Source organism: Dipodomys merriami, unplaced genomic scaffold (assembly GCF_024711535.1).
Source record: "Dipodomys merriami isolate MVZ:Mamm:240054 unplaced genomic scaffold, mDipMer1.0.p SCAF_50, whole genome shotgun sequence".
NCBI lineage: Eukaryota > Metazoa > Chordata > Mammalia > Rodentia > Heteromyidae > Dipodomys > Dipodomys merriami.
Genome location: NW_027206069.1, coordinates 2361502 through 2375741, shown reverse-complemented (window position 1 = coordinate 2375741; position 14240 = coordinate 2361502). Strand labels below are relative to the sequence as shown.

General features: G+C 47.0%; 1 protein-coding gene across 1 annotated transcript in view; it reads left to right on the top strand.

Annotated features, from left to right (window-relative positions):
- Dync1h1 (dynein cytoplasmic 1 heavy chain 1) overlaps window positions 1-14240 on the top strand; it is an 82905-nt gene that overhangs the window by 30812 nt on the left and 37853 nt on the right. The window contains exons 11-28 of the mRNA XM_069997551.1: window positions 987-1133; window positions 3394-3534; window positions 3904-4080; window positions 4178-4288; window positions 4370-4489; window positions 5010-5249; window positions 8148-8303; window positions 8603-8716; window positions 8876-8986; window positions 9064-9273; window positions 9442-9588; window positions 9753-9919; window positions 10008-10181; window positions 10682-10847; window positions 10932-11120; window positions 11338-11532; window positions 12117-12399; window positions 12627-12727. Of these exons, the coding sequence (XP_069853652.1) occupies window positions 987-1133; window positions 3394-3534; window positions 3904-4080; window positions 4178-4288; window positions 4370-4489; window positions 5010-5249; window positions 8148-8303; window positions 8603-8716; window positions 8876-8986; window positions 9064-9273; window positions 9442-9588; window positions 9753-9919; window positions 10008-10181; window positions 10682-10847; window positions 10932-11120; window positions 11338-11532; window positions 12117-12399; window positions 12627-12727 (2949 nt within the window). The remainder of the gene's footprint in view (window positions 1-986; window positions 1134-3393; window positions 3535-3903; window positions 4081-4177; window positions 4289-4369; window positions 4490-5009; window positions 5250-8147; window positions 8304-8602; window positions 8717-8875; window positions 8987-9063; window positions 9274-9441; window positions 9589-9752; window positions 9920-10007; window positions 10182-10681; window positions 10848-10931; window positions 11121-11337; window positions 11533-12116; window positions 12400-12626; window positions 12728-14240) is intronic.

Genomic DNA, 14240 nt, shown 5'->3' with positions numbered 1-14240 from the left:
AAGAGTGAGCCAGGAGAAGTAACTGGATTGTTGTTAAAAACTCTTTTTTTTTCTTAAGTTTTTAGTTGTTTGTGAGTTTATTTTTGCCGGTCCTGGGGCTTGAACTCAGGGCCTGGGCCCTGTTCCTGAGCTACTTTTGATCAAGGCTTACTCTCTACCACTTGAGCCATAGCGCCACTTCCAGCTTTTTCTGTGTATGTGGTACTGAGGAATCAAACCCAGGGCCTCATGCATGCTAGGCAAGCACTCTTATCACTGACCCACCTTCCCAGCCCAGTTTGTTTTTTTTGTTTTGTTTTTAACTTTTGTTTTGTTTTTTGTCTGTCATGGGGCTTGAACCCTGGGCCTGGGCAATATCTCTCAGCTCTCCAGCTCAAGGCTAGCGCTCTACCACTTGAGCCACAGCACCACATGCGGTTTTCTGAGTGGCTTATTGGGGATAAGAGTCTCTCGGACTTGCCTGCCTGGGCTGGCTTTGAACCGTGATCCTCAGATCTCAGCCTCCTCAGTAGCTAGGATTACAGGCATGAGCCATCAGCACTTGGCCAGAGGTGGAATTTAGCCTAACACACTGGCAGATGACAGGCTTAACTTGGCATGCTTAAATCAGTGCCTTTGTGGCTGACATCCAGTGCTTCCCTCCCCAAATTGACTGCACTGGTTTCTCAGGCCTGAGGTCATATGTGGTTCAGGTGTCAGGTATATGGAGTTACAGGGTACTCACTAAGCACTAGTTGTATATTCATGCCCAGGCACAGGGACCTGGGAAAAGGTGAGCAACAGATGAGCAACTCCCACCTCCAGCCACTCAAGATCTTGAAAGGGGGCGAATGAGAAACATGAGATTATGTAAGACCCTGTCCCGTAAAGTCATAGACTTTGTGATTCAGAAATAAGTAGTTTGATAACTTAGAGTGGGTGTTAAGAATTGAAAGCATTTTATTGAAATACATTGCTGAGGGGAAAATGAAACCTTTGTTTTACAGAACGTTGTTCATGAGCTAAGAATAACCAATCAGGTAATCTATCTGAACCCTCCGATCGAGGAGTGCAGATACAAGCTATACCAGGAAATGTTTGCCTGGAAGATGGTGGTACTGTCCCTCCCCCGCATCCAGAGTCAGAGGTACCAGGTAAGCCTTCCCCCAACTTGGGCTCTGTGATACTCCCCTATCTAAGGTGCCATCCTCTTTCATTTCAGCCATTCCTGCTGCTCTTCCCCCTAAAATCTGAAAGTCTTGAGTTCTACGTTGATCCTGACATTGCTTCTCTTGAAGCCCTTTAACCATCTGCTGTCTCACTCAGCAAGAAAGCTGACAGCTCACAGTGCTTGCTAGGCCCCATGTTAATATGGGCTGCTCATTGCTTCTCTGGCCTTACCTCCTGCTTCTCCCCTTGCAGGCTCTGTTAGCACACTGAACTCTCACTGATATGCAGATCAAATGTACTCTGGTCCCTGGGCCTTTGCATTTGCTGAGAGTAACAGTCACATGGCTTGCTTTATCCCTTCTTTTGGTCTTTTCCTGGCTGTCACTTCTTTGTGTGTGTCAGTTTTGAGGCTTGAACTCAGGGTCTAGGTGTTGTCCCTGACCTTTTTCACTCAAGGTTAGTGATCTATCACTTCAGCCACAGTTCTAATTGTGGCCTTTTGTGGTTAATTGGAGGTAAGATTTTTCTCAGCCAGGTGCCAGTGGCTCACACCTATAATCCTAGCAACTCAGGAGGCTGAGATCTGAGCAGTTCGAAGCCAGTCTGGGCATAAAAGTCCCTGTGAGACTCTTTATCTCCAATTAACCACTTAAAACCAGAAGTGGGAGCCGGGCGCTGGTGGCTCACGCCTGTAATCCTAGCTACTCAGGAGGCTGAGATCTGAGGATCTCGGTTCAAAGCCAGCCCGGGCCGGAAAGACCGTGAGACTCCTATCTCCAATAAACCACCAGAAAACCAGAAGTGGCGCTGTAGCTCAAGTGGTAGAGCGCTCGCCTTGAGCTGAAGAGCTGAGGGACAGTGCCCAGGCCCAGAGTTCAAGTCCCACGACTGACCAAAAAAAAAAAAAAAAAAAAAAAACAGAAGTGGGGACTGGGAAGGTGGATCAGTGGTAGAATGCTTGCCTTGCATGCATGAGGCCCTGGGATCGATTCCTCAGCACCACATAAGTAGAAAAAGCTGGAAGTGGTGCTGTGGCTCAAGTGGTAGAGTGCTAGCCTTGAGTGGAAGAGCTCAGGGACAGGGCCCCCCAGGCCTAGGGTTCAGGCCCCATGACCGACCAAAAAAAAAAAATAAACAACCCAGAAATGGAACTTTGGCTCAAAGTGGTAGAACATTAGGCAACAGAGCTCTGGGACAGTGGGCCCAGCAGGCCCACAACCAACAAGAAAAAGTTTCTCGGACTTCTACCTGGACTGGCTTTGAACCGTGATTCTTAAATCCTGAGTAGTCACGATTACAGGCGTGAGCCACCAATGCCCAGCATAGTTGTTCACCCTCTGGTAAGGCCTTTTCCTGACTCATCTTAAATACAATCAGGCCTTGCCATATCACTATATAGCTCAGTGGTAGAACACTTGCCTACCATGCACAAGGCCCCAGCACTGCAGAAAAACAAGTAACACACACACACACACACACACACACACACACACACACACACACACACACACACACACACACACACACACACACACACACACACACACACACACACACACACACACACACACACACACACACACACACACACATCCTTCCTATTGCCATATCACTATATAGCTCAGTGGTAGAACACTTGCCTACCACGCACAAGGCCCCAGCACTGCAGAAAAACAAGTAACACACACACACACACACACACACACACACACACACACACACACACATCCTTCCTATTGCCATATCACTATATAGCTCAGTGGTAGAACACTTGCCTACCATGCACAAGGCCCCAGCACTGCAGAAAAACAAGTAAAACACACACACACACACACACACACCCATCCTTCCTATTCTCCTTGCTGCCCTTTCGCCATAGAATTCTCCCTATCTGTATATGTTTTGCGTATTCCTTTATTGTTTTTCCTCTCCTAAACTGTGAGTTCACATGATCAAGGATTTTTTTTTTACTTATTGTACTTAAAATAGTATCTGTATACATGTAGCAAGAATTCACAGTTGAACACAGTTCTGTGTGCTCTTCAGCTGCTCTTACCTCATTCAGATAGTGGTACAGTGTGGTGAACTAATACTCCTTTTATTGGTTAAATATAAGTAGGCCTTGGGTTAGCTGTGATGAAGGTAAGAGGATGTGATCCTCTTTAAATACTGAGTTTAAAGGTGACTGTGATGAGCATTTCTGTGCACACTACTTGGTGTTCATTTCTGGCTTCCATTGGTCAGGTGGGCGTGCATTACGAATTGACTGAAGAAGAGAAATTCTATCGGAATGCTTTAACGCGCATGCCTGATGGCCCTGTTGCCCTGGAAGAGTCATATTCTGCAGTCATGGGCATCGTGACCGAGGTGGAGCAGTATGTTAAGGTACACAGCTTCTGATTTCATCTACATGCACTGTGCTCTATTGTAGACACTTAAGGGTAGAGATAAGTGTAGCTCAGCGACCATGGGTTTGGTACCCAGCACTCCAGGACAAACATTTTGACCATACATGGTAGTGTTTACTAGATAGTACTGGCTTATTTCAAAGTGAAGAGTGACCAGTAAGATACATCTCGTGGGGTTTTAACTATGGTTTTTGAGAAGACTAAATCTGATTCTGAGACTCTAAAGTGAGTTTGTAGTGGTGATGAAAACATGAGCCTTCTTAATGGAGCGTGAACGTGGTAACTAGTAACAGTCCATAAAATGAAAACCTAAACGGTGATACTTAACTGTGCATCCCACTTGCAGGTGTGGCTTCAGTATCAGTGCCTGTGGGATATGCAAGCTGAAAACATCTACAACCGCCTTGGGGAAGATCTCAACAAGTGGCAGGCACTGCTGGTTCAGATCAGGAAGGCTAGAGGAACTTTTGACAATGCTGAAACCAAGAAAGAGTTTGGGCCAGTGGTTATAGATTATGGCAAGGTGAGTTCAGCTTCGTTCCTAGAAGGAAGGTGGGGAGTTTCCTGTACCATGGCTGCAGGAAGAACTGATGGCGTCCTTGTGTGCATTTCCCCCTCAGGTGCAATCCAAGGTGAACCTGAAGTATGACTCCTGGCATAAGGAAGTTCTCAGCAAATTTGGTCAGATGCTAGGATCAAACATGACAGAATTCCATTCCCAGATCTCAAAGGTGAGGAGGTAGAAGTCTGCCTGTGTAGTGAGGATGTGGGTGAATCTGAGCCCTGTGATAAAACGTGCCTTCCCCAAACAGTCTCGCCAAGAGCTGGAGCAGCACTCTGTAGACACAGCCAGCACCTCTGATGCTGTGACCTTCATCACCTACGTGCAGTCTCTGAAACGGAAGATCAAACAGTTTGAGAAACAAGTTGAGGTGAGCTCTCTAGATAGCAGCCCTCAGACTAGAGCAGTGTGCTTGGGCTTCTAAAATGTAGGGAATGTCCTGACCCAGCTGTAAAGCACCCTTCCTTACTCGGCGGTAACCTGTCAGGACACCTAATGTCCTTACTACAATTCAGTGCAGACAGTAGCGCCCTGGAGTCTGTGCTTGCAAAGCTCTGCACGCAATTCCTAGGCCCGACAAGGCCTGAGAGCTACTGCTGTATATACCAGTCCTTTGCTGTCCTTGTTTTCAAGGATTTGAGGTCTTTTGTGTTTGAAATAAAAGAGCGAAGCCCAGCATTCCCATGCTCTGTTCTCATCAGGACCTCGGTGTAGTAACTGGCGAGTGAGCCACACTTTCAGTGCATTGTCCTCTGGCGCAGTCGTGTTAGGGTGGAAAACTGTGGGAGAATAGAGGTTTTGACAGTTGTTTTGTCTTAATGTCAAACTAATTATACCTTTCCGTTGTTTTGTTTTTTAATTCTATGAATCTTTCAATTCAATTCTCAAAGCTTTACCGCAATGGTCAACGTCTGCTGGAAAAACAAAGGTTCCAGTTCCCCCCCTCCTGGCTTTACATCGACAACATCGAGGGGGAGTGGGGGGCTTTCAATGACATCATGCGGAGGAAGGACTCTGCCATCCAGCAGCAGGTGGCAAACCTGCAGATGAAGATTGTGCAGGAGGACCGGGCCGTGGAAAGCCGTACCACTGACCTACTGTCAGACTGGGAGAAGACCAAGCCTGTCACGGTGAGCCCTGCCACGTGCCAGCTACCCGCTCCACCTGCTCTGCTTACCTTCCACACATATAGCACCGTAACTTTGCAATATTTAGTTTTCCTCTTTATACTTAAAAAAGCAGTACTTGCTTATAATTCTTGTTACTCATGAGGCTGAGATCTGAGGATTGTGGCTGGAAACCAAACCAGGCAAGAAAGTCCCATTAGACTCTTGCCTTCTATTAACTACCAGACACACAAGTGGAGCTGTAGCTCCAGTGGTAGAACGTGCCTTGAGCATAAAAGCTCAGGGGCAGCGCCAAAGCCCTGAGGTCAAGCCCGAGGACCAGCACACACACAGAAAGCTGTGTTTGCAGCAGGATGTGGAAGCAGACACCTGTAGTTCGAGCTGCTTAGTGGAGACCCTGTCTAAAAAGCAATGCGGCGCTGGAGACTTACTGGACATATCTGAAGTCCTGACTTCAATCCTCAGCACCAACAAAGGGGGGAAAATACTTGCAGGTAGTAAATGTAAAGCTAACTTTTGATTTCTTTTAACCACAATGACAGTCACTTAAATTTTTTTTGGGGGGGGTGGTCCGGTCGTGGGGCCTGAACTCTGGGCCTGGGCGCTGTCCCTCAGCTCTTCAGCTCAAGGCTAGCACTCTATCACTTGAGCCACAGTGCCACTTCTGGCTTTTTTCTTTTTGCTTATGTGGTGCTGAGGACTCGAACCCAGGGCCTCAGGCATGCAAGGCAAGCGCTCTACCACTGAGCCAACTTCCCAGCCCTCATTTAAATTTTTAAAACTGAAGTTTTTCATCTGGGTGCAGGTGGCTCACGCCTGTAATCCTAGCTACTCAGGAGGCTGAGGTCTGAGGATCACAGTTCCTGCCCAGGCAGGAAAGTCTGTGAGACTCTTCTCTCCAATAAACCCTTAGAAAACTGGAAGTGGCATTGTGGCTCAAGCAGTAGAGCTTGAGCTGAAGAGCTGAGGGAGAGCGCCCAGCCCCAGAGTTCAAGTCCCATGACTGACCAAAAAGAACAAAACCAAAACTGAAGTTTTTCTGTTTTAAACCACTCTCTCCCTTGGGTACACCCAAAGTTTAGAATTTGATTTCTGTAGACCCAGGCAGGCCAAGCCTCACAGTGCGCTGATATAGTTACTCAAATTTTAGGTAGGATTTAAAGAACAATGACTAATCAGGTGCCTGTGGCTCATGCTTTTAATCCTAACTGCTCAGGAGGCTGAGATATGAAGATCACGGTTCAAAGCCAGCCTGGGCAGGAAAGTCTATGAGACTCTTGTTTTTGTTTTTGGCTATTCCTGGGGCTTGAACTCAAGGCCTGGGACACCATTCCTGAGCTTCTTTTGCTCAAAGCTATCACTCTACCACTTGACCCACAGTGCCACTTCTGGTTTTTTCTGTGTATGTGGTACTGAGGAATCAAACCCATGGCTTCGTGCATGCTAGGCAAACACTCTACCACTAGGCCACGTTCCCACTTATTTTTGTAAATTTTTAAAATTGTTATTATAAAGGTGATGTGCCAAGGGGTTACAGTTGCACAAGCCAGCTAGGATGTATCTTTTTGGAGAATTTCCTTCCCACTCAGTTTTTCCCTCCCATCCCTACCCACAAGTTGTATAGTTCATTTTCAACATAGTGTCTAGTGACTACCACTGCTGCATTTGTTCATCCTTTGTCCCTCCATTTCTGTGCTGCCCCTTATCCTCCCAAAGAGAGATAAACAAATAAGACAAAAAAAAAGAAAAGAAAATAAGAAGCCAGGCGCTGGTGGCTCATGCCTGTAATCCTAGCTACTCAGGAGGCTGAGATCTGAGAATCACAGTTCAAGGCCAGCCCAGGCAGGAAAGTCCATGAGACTTATCTTCAATAAACCACTAGAAAACCAGAATCGGGGCTGTGGCTCAAGTGGTAGAGTGCTCGCTTTGAGCTGAAGAGCTGGGGGACAGCACCCAGGCCCAGAGTTCAAGCCCCATGACCAAAAACAACACAACAATGGAAAAACAACTCTTGTTTTATTTATGTGATATATTGATACAGAACATTCAGTACAGGCTCGGAAGGTAGCTCAGTGGTGGAGTGCTTGCCTTGCATGCATGAGATCCTGGGTTGGATTCCTCAGCCTCACATAAGCAGAAAAAGCCAGAAGTGGCACTGTGGCTCAAGTGGTAGAGTGCTAGCCTTGAGCTGAAGAGCTGAGGGACAGCGCCCAGACCCACAGTTCAGGCCCCAAGACCGACCAAAAAACAAAAGGCAGAAAACAAAACATTCAGTACTGTATATGGATGCTCATTGAATATCTACCTACACAGATGTGTTCTCAACCTCAGAAATTCCACAGACACCTGGTCTTGGTGGGGTTTTGTTTGTTGTTTGTTGTTGTTGTTTCTTGGCAGCAGAACCAGGGCTTGAACTCAGGGTCTTGAGCTTTCATTCAGCTTTTTTTTTTGGGGGGGGGGTTGGGGTGGGAGTCCGGTCGTGGGGGCCTGAACTCTGGACCTGGGCGCTGTCCCTCAGCTCTTCAGCTCAAAGCTAGCGCTCTACCACTTGAGCCACAGTGCCACTTGCGGCTTTTTTCTTTTTGCTTATGTGGTGCTGAGGAATCGAACCCAGGGCCTCAGGATACAAGGCAAGCGCTCTACCACTGAGCCACCTTCCCAGCCCTTTCACTCAGCTTTTATACACTTGAACCATGCTCCAGTTCAACATTTAATGGTTGACAAGGAGATAGAATTTTACTAACTTTCCTGCCTAGGTTGGCTTTGAACCAGTATTCTCAGATCTGAGCTTCCTGAGTAGCTAGGAATACAAGCATGAGCCAGCAGCATGTCCACCATGTAAAGCCCCAGTGATCCTCTCTCTTCAGTCAGTGCAATATTCTGTGTTCTGATCACTCTCAGGGCAATCTTCGCCCCGAGGAGGCTCTTCAGGCTCTGACCATATACGAAGGAAAATTTGGCAGACTGAAGGATGACAGAGAGAAATGTGCAAAGGCCAAAGAGGCGCTGGAGCTGACGGACACGGGCCTCCTCAGTGGCAGCGAGGAGCGCGTGCAGGTACAGATACTGCCCACCCTCCCCCAGGTTGGGTCCCGCCCACAGACTGCCAGCCCTCCCCCAGGATGGGGTCCTGCTCCATTGACATCCACCGAGCTAGCTGTGTCTCTGGCCTGACCACATTCTGGGGTAGTTTTCTTTTCTTTGGTTTCATGGCGAATTGGTTCTTTCTTTTTAGTTCTTTCTTTTTCTCCCTCCCTCCTTCCCTCCCTCCCTCCCTTTCTCCCTCCTTTTCTTTCTTCGTTTGTAAGGTGACTTCTATTTCCAAAGTTTAACTGCTTTGTTACACTCAATCACAGGTGGCCTTAGAGGAATTACAGGACCTCAAAGGCGTTTGGTCAGAGCTTTCTAAAGTCTGGGAACAAATAGATCAGATGAAGGAGCAGCCATGGGTTTCAGTACAGCCTCGAAAGGTACGTCTTGTTGAAATGCATGGGAGTTCACAGATGTTATTCTCCTATGTGTCATTTGCATGATTCATCCAGACTAATAAAAATAGGGCTATTTCAAAGACTGTTACACTACTTAAAAAAAATATTGGCAAGCTAAATATCCTCTGTGCCTCTTGACAGCTTCGACAAAACTTAGATGGCCTCTTGAACCAGCTGAAGAATTTTCCTGCCCGGCTTCGACAGTACGCCTCCTATGAGTTTGTTCAGAGGCTGCTGAAAGGCTACATGAAGGTAGGGAGCTGGGACAGCTGGTGGCGGTTGTCCAATGAGGGCACACCTAAGCAAGTGTCTCTGTGTTCTCTTCTCAGATCAACATGCTGGTGATTGAACTGAAATCTGAAGCACTTAAAGACCGGCACTGGAAACAACTGATGAAGCGGCTACATGTTAACTGGGTGCTTTCGGAGTTGACCCTCGGCCAGATCTGGGATGTGGACCTGCAGAAGAACGAAGCTGTTGTCAAGGATGTGCTACTGGTGGCACAGGGGGAGATGGCTCTGGAGGAGTTTTTGAAGCAGGCAGGTGCTGGGGGGGACGGCTGCTTCCATGTTTCAGTCTGTTGTGTGGATTTGAGCTTGTGAGTTGAAGCCTTACCCTCTGCTGTCTCTTGTCCCCCTGATGTGTGGTCTCTGGGCTTTGACAAATATCTGGAAACACTGTAACACGGCCCTCTGTGGTTCACTCAGATACGGGAAGTATGGAATACCTACGAACTGGACCTGGTCAACTATCAGAATAAGTGCCGCCTGATCCGAGGCTGGGATGACCTCTTCAACAAGGTCAAAGAGCACATCAACAGTGTCTCCGCCATGAAGCTCTCTCCATATTACAAGGTACCCTTCTTTGCCTTCATGGTGGGAGCTTGCACTGCAAGTTGCTAGATGCTTGTTTTCTGAAGTGGGGGTTGATAGATCTTAGTCTGCATTTTCTAATGAGTTTTGGCATGTCTGTGAGTGAAGTCCAGCTGTTGAACCCTGCCCTCCCGTGTACCCACCAGGTTTTCGAGGAGGATGCCCTGTCCTGGGAAGACAAACTGAACCGGATCATGGCTCTCTTTGACGTATGGATTGACGTGCAGAGGCGATGGGTCTACCTGGAAGGCATCTTCACAGGCAGTGCAGACATCAAACACTTGCTGCCTGTGGAAACCCAGCGGTTCCAGAGGTATGGCCTCTGGCCAGGGAGCCAGGGGTCAGCCGGGCTGGGGATGCCGGTACCTACACGCTCACACATGTTCTCATTTGATTTCTAGTATCAGCACAGAGTTTTTGGCTCTAATGAAAAAAGTATCCAAGTCTCCCCTTGTTATGGATGTTCTGAACATCCAGGGCGTGCAAAGGTCTCTAGAAAGGTTGGCAGACCTGCTCGGAAAGATCCAGAAGGCCCTTGGAGAATACCTGGAAAGAGAGCGTTCGTCTTTCCCCAGGTAAGAGCTGGTTTGCTTCTCCTCGAGCTGAGCTCCAGCTGCATTTCCGTCCTCCTGTGCTTCCTTCCAGCTGTTGTTGTCTCCTCTGGCCTATGTGCTGTCAGTTTTGACACCCAGGACTTTGACTGAGTTATTTACTGAACACTTTGCCTTTTGTGCACTGATTGCACCCCAGTTTCTGATTTTCCACTTGGGCTTTACTGAGCAGCTTCAGCCCATCGTCCTCCCAAGGCAACGTGCATGGTTCCACTGTCTAGCTAGGAGTGGCTTAGGATACTAATGTGGCTAGGTAATGACATTGACTTCTTTTTGCTTCAAAATCTTGCTGGATAAATGTGTATTTTTTGCTCAGGTCTGGAAGAGATAGGGACGTGATGTGACTTTGGACTGGAGATTCCCGCCAGCAGTCACATCTTTCCTCTTCTGTGCATCCTTGTTTTGCCCTCATCACTTAGTTCTATGTGGAAAGGGGAGTCAACTGGATGCTGTCTTAATTTCAGGTTCTATTTTGTGGGTGATGAAGATTTGCTTGAAATCATTGGAAACAGCAAGAATGTAGCTAAATTGCAGAAACACTTCAAGAAAATGTTTGCTGGTGTTTCGAGCATCATTCTGAATGAGGATAACTCTGTGGTCCTGGGCATCTCGTCCCGAGAAGGGGAGGAGGTTGGTCAAGTTGATGTTTGCAACCTAGAAAACATTGCTTATCTCTGCTGTTCTTAATTCTTAATATGTTTTCTTAATTTCAAGGTTATGTTTAAAACTCCTGTGTCCATCACCGAACATCCCAAAATCAATGAGTGGCTCACGCTGGTGGAGAAGGAGATGAGAGTCACCTTGGCTAAACTTCTTGCTGAGTCTGTTACAGAGGTGGAAATTTTTGGCAAAGCGACATCAATTGACCCAAGCACCTACATCACTTGGATTGATAAATACCAGGTAATCTATAGAAGTGGGCAGGCTGGAGATGAAAGCACCGGCTGGCTTTCAGGCGACCCTGTTCTATTGACACATGCGCCATAGTGTGTCTGCCTTGCAGCAGCTTGGAAGGAGGAAGCAGAGGATTGCTTAAGCCTGGGAGTTCAGGGAGAGCCCATCTCAAATTTATGAAAAAAGAAAAGAAATTACCCTGTACTTTTCCTGTCTTTTCCTTCAGGCCCAGCTTGTGGTTTTGTCAGCCCAGATAGCCTGGTCTGAAAATGTGGAGAACGCGCTGAGCAGCATCGGAGGAGGCGGGGACACTGCGCCTTTGCAGTCTGTGCTGAGCAACGTGGAGGTCACTCTGAATGTGTTAGCAGACTCCGTCCTCATGGAGCAGCCCCCGCTCCGCAGAAGGAAGCTGGAGCACCTGGTGAGTCAGGCCTGGCCCTTCCCGCCTCTTAGGCTTTCTGCGGCTTCTTCAGGCAGTCAGTGGAGGGTTACTTGGAAATGTTTCTGTGTCCAGTAGAAAACTAGAAGGCACACTCACGCACTCTGGTGATGCTGGGCTCTGTTCTTGGAAATGCTTTTGGCAGCTGGCTTCTGGAATGAGACTTCCTCACGGGAGACAGTCGGTGGCCACCCTGGTCAGGCTGTGTCACTCCTTCCCCTCGTCTCTCCCCATGAGGCAGGATGTGGCCTGTGGGGACGGCGCCCCTGTCTACAGTGGGTGATGGTGTTTGGTTTTGCTTAGCTGTTGAATCTCTGCACTGTCACATGAATACCATTTATGCTGTCTCTAGAAGCGGATTTATGTATTGCATTATTTACCAAAAGCTGCTGGAACTGACCTAGAACCTTATTTTAACAAGTAATTCACAAACCCAGAGGATGTACTGGGCTACTTTTTTATTATTACTAGTTTGCATGGGTTACACAGGGAGGGGCATTTGATTTCCGCACTTATTTATGTTTTATTCCAATCTTATAGTTAATGGCAATCTTCTGTTTCCTCAGATTACAGAGTTGGTTCACCAGAGAGACGTTACCAGATCCTTGATCAAAAGCAAGATTGACAACCCCAAATCATTTGAGTGGCTCAGCCAGATGCGGTTTTACTTTGACCCTAAGCAAACCGATGTGCTGCAGCAATTGTCAATTCAAATGGCAAATGCCAAATTTAACTACGGCTTCGAGTACCTGGGGGTTCAGGACAAGCTGGTCCAGACCCCGCTCACTGACCGCTGCTATCTGACAATGACGCAGGCCTTGGAGGCCAGGCTCGGGGGCTCCCCATTCGGTAAGTTACCCCACACGCTAGGCGGAGCTGATCGTGTCATAAGCTTAATTTTTAAAGAGTAAGGTGAAGATGTGAATATGTTTATTACATAGTAAACATGAAATCTTAAGTTTGTTTTTATTGTATCTCTTTGCTCTGGCTTGTAACATAAATGGCATTTTCCAGCTGTCTTCCAGCTAAAGCTATGTTTTCATTAAGGTACTCAATTATTTTTCTTCAAACAATAGGGCCTGCTGGGACTGGGAAGACGGAGTCTGTTAAAGCCCTGGGCCATCAGCTTGGGCGCTTTGTCTTAGTTTTCAACTGTGATGAAACCTTTGACTTCCAGGTAAGAAATGTTACAGGTTCTGTCCGTACCATTGACTTTACTCCTCTCAAAGCTGTTCGCCTTACATGTAGTTTGGTGTGCTGTGTCTGGCCTTTAGTTTTTTTTTGTTTGTTTGTTTTGTTTTGTTTTTTTGGTCAGTTATGGGGCTTGAACTCTGGGGCTGGGCACTGTCCCTCAGCTCTTCAGCTCAAAGCGAGTGCTCTACCTCTTCAGCCACAGCACCACTTCCAGTTTTCTGGTGGTTCATTGGAGATGAGTATCACAGACTTTCCTGCCCAGGCTGGCTTTGAACCACAATCCTCAGATCTTAGCCTCCTGAGTTGCTAGGATTACAGGCGTGAGCCACCAGCACCCGGCTCAAGATAGAGTTCTTATAACTGTAATTCTGAACTATTTGTGCAGTCAACATATTGTGCTTTGAAGTTAACTTTAACTTTATGTTTTCAGAGTTAGACATTATTTTCTAAAATGATGTTTTCGTTTTTGTTTTTTTGGGAAACGGTCTTATTGTGCAACCTGGCTGGCCTTGAATTCAGGTCAGATTTCTGAGATTACAGCATGGTAGTATGTTGTGCCACCACACTCGGCTGTACTTTTATATTTTTGTGGTGCTGGGGATCAAACCCAGAACCTCACACAAGTCAAGCAAGCACTCTACTGAAGCTGCGCCTCACCCCTGAACTGCAAGCTTTAAAAAATAAAATAAAATTTACAGTACTAGGATTTAACTTCAGTCACTTGTACTTTCTAGGCTGACCCTCTACCACTTGAGCCACACCTCCAACCCTACTTTTTGCTGTTTATTTTGGAGCTGGAATCTAGCAAGCTTTTCTGCTCTAGCTAGTCTTTAACTTTGATCCTCCATATCTCAACCTCCTGAACATCTAGGATTATAGGCATGAGCCACCAGTGCCTGGCTTAAAATAGCAATTTGAGGAAAATGAATGTGTAGTGCCTATGCCTGACAAGCAAATATGTGGAAGAAATCTTCTCCCCGTTTTTGGGCTAGAGCTCCATGTCGCACACTGAGTATGCTTGCCCACAGCTAATGCTCTGCCATTACTTAAGCCATGCCTCCAGTCTGAAAATGCTAGTTAATTGGAGATAGTCTTCCTGGGCTGGCTGTGAACTATGATTCTCCAGACCTCAGCCTTCTAACTATGATGCATGACTGGCACCTGGCTTAAAATGGCAAATTAAAAAAAAAAAAATGTAGCGCCTGTGTCTGAGAATAAACTAATATTATAGGAGAAACTTTTTTTTGGATTTTTTTTTAGGGGGGGGGTCCAGTCATGGGGCCTGAACTGTGGGCCTGGACGCTGTCCCTCAGCTCTTCAGCTCAAGACTAGCTCTCTACCACTTGAGCCACAGCGCCACTTCCGGCTTTTTTTTTCTTTTTTTGCTTATGTGGTGCTGAGGAATCGAACCCAGAGCCTCATGTGTGCAAGGCAAGCACTCTACCACTGAGCCACCTTCCCAGCCCCATGGATTTTTTTTTTTTTAATCAACAAAA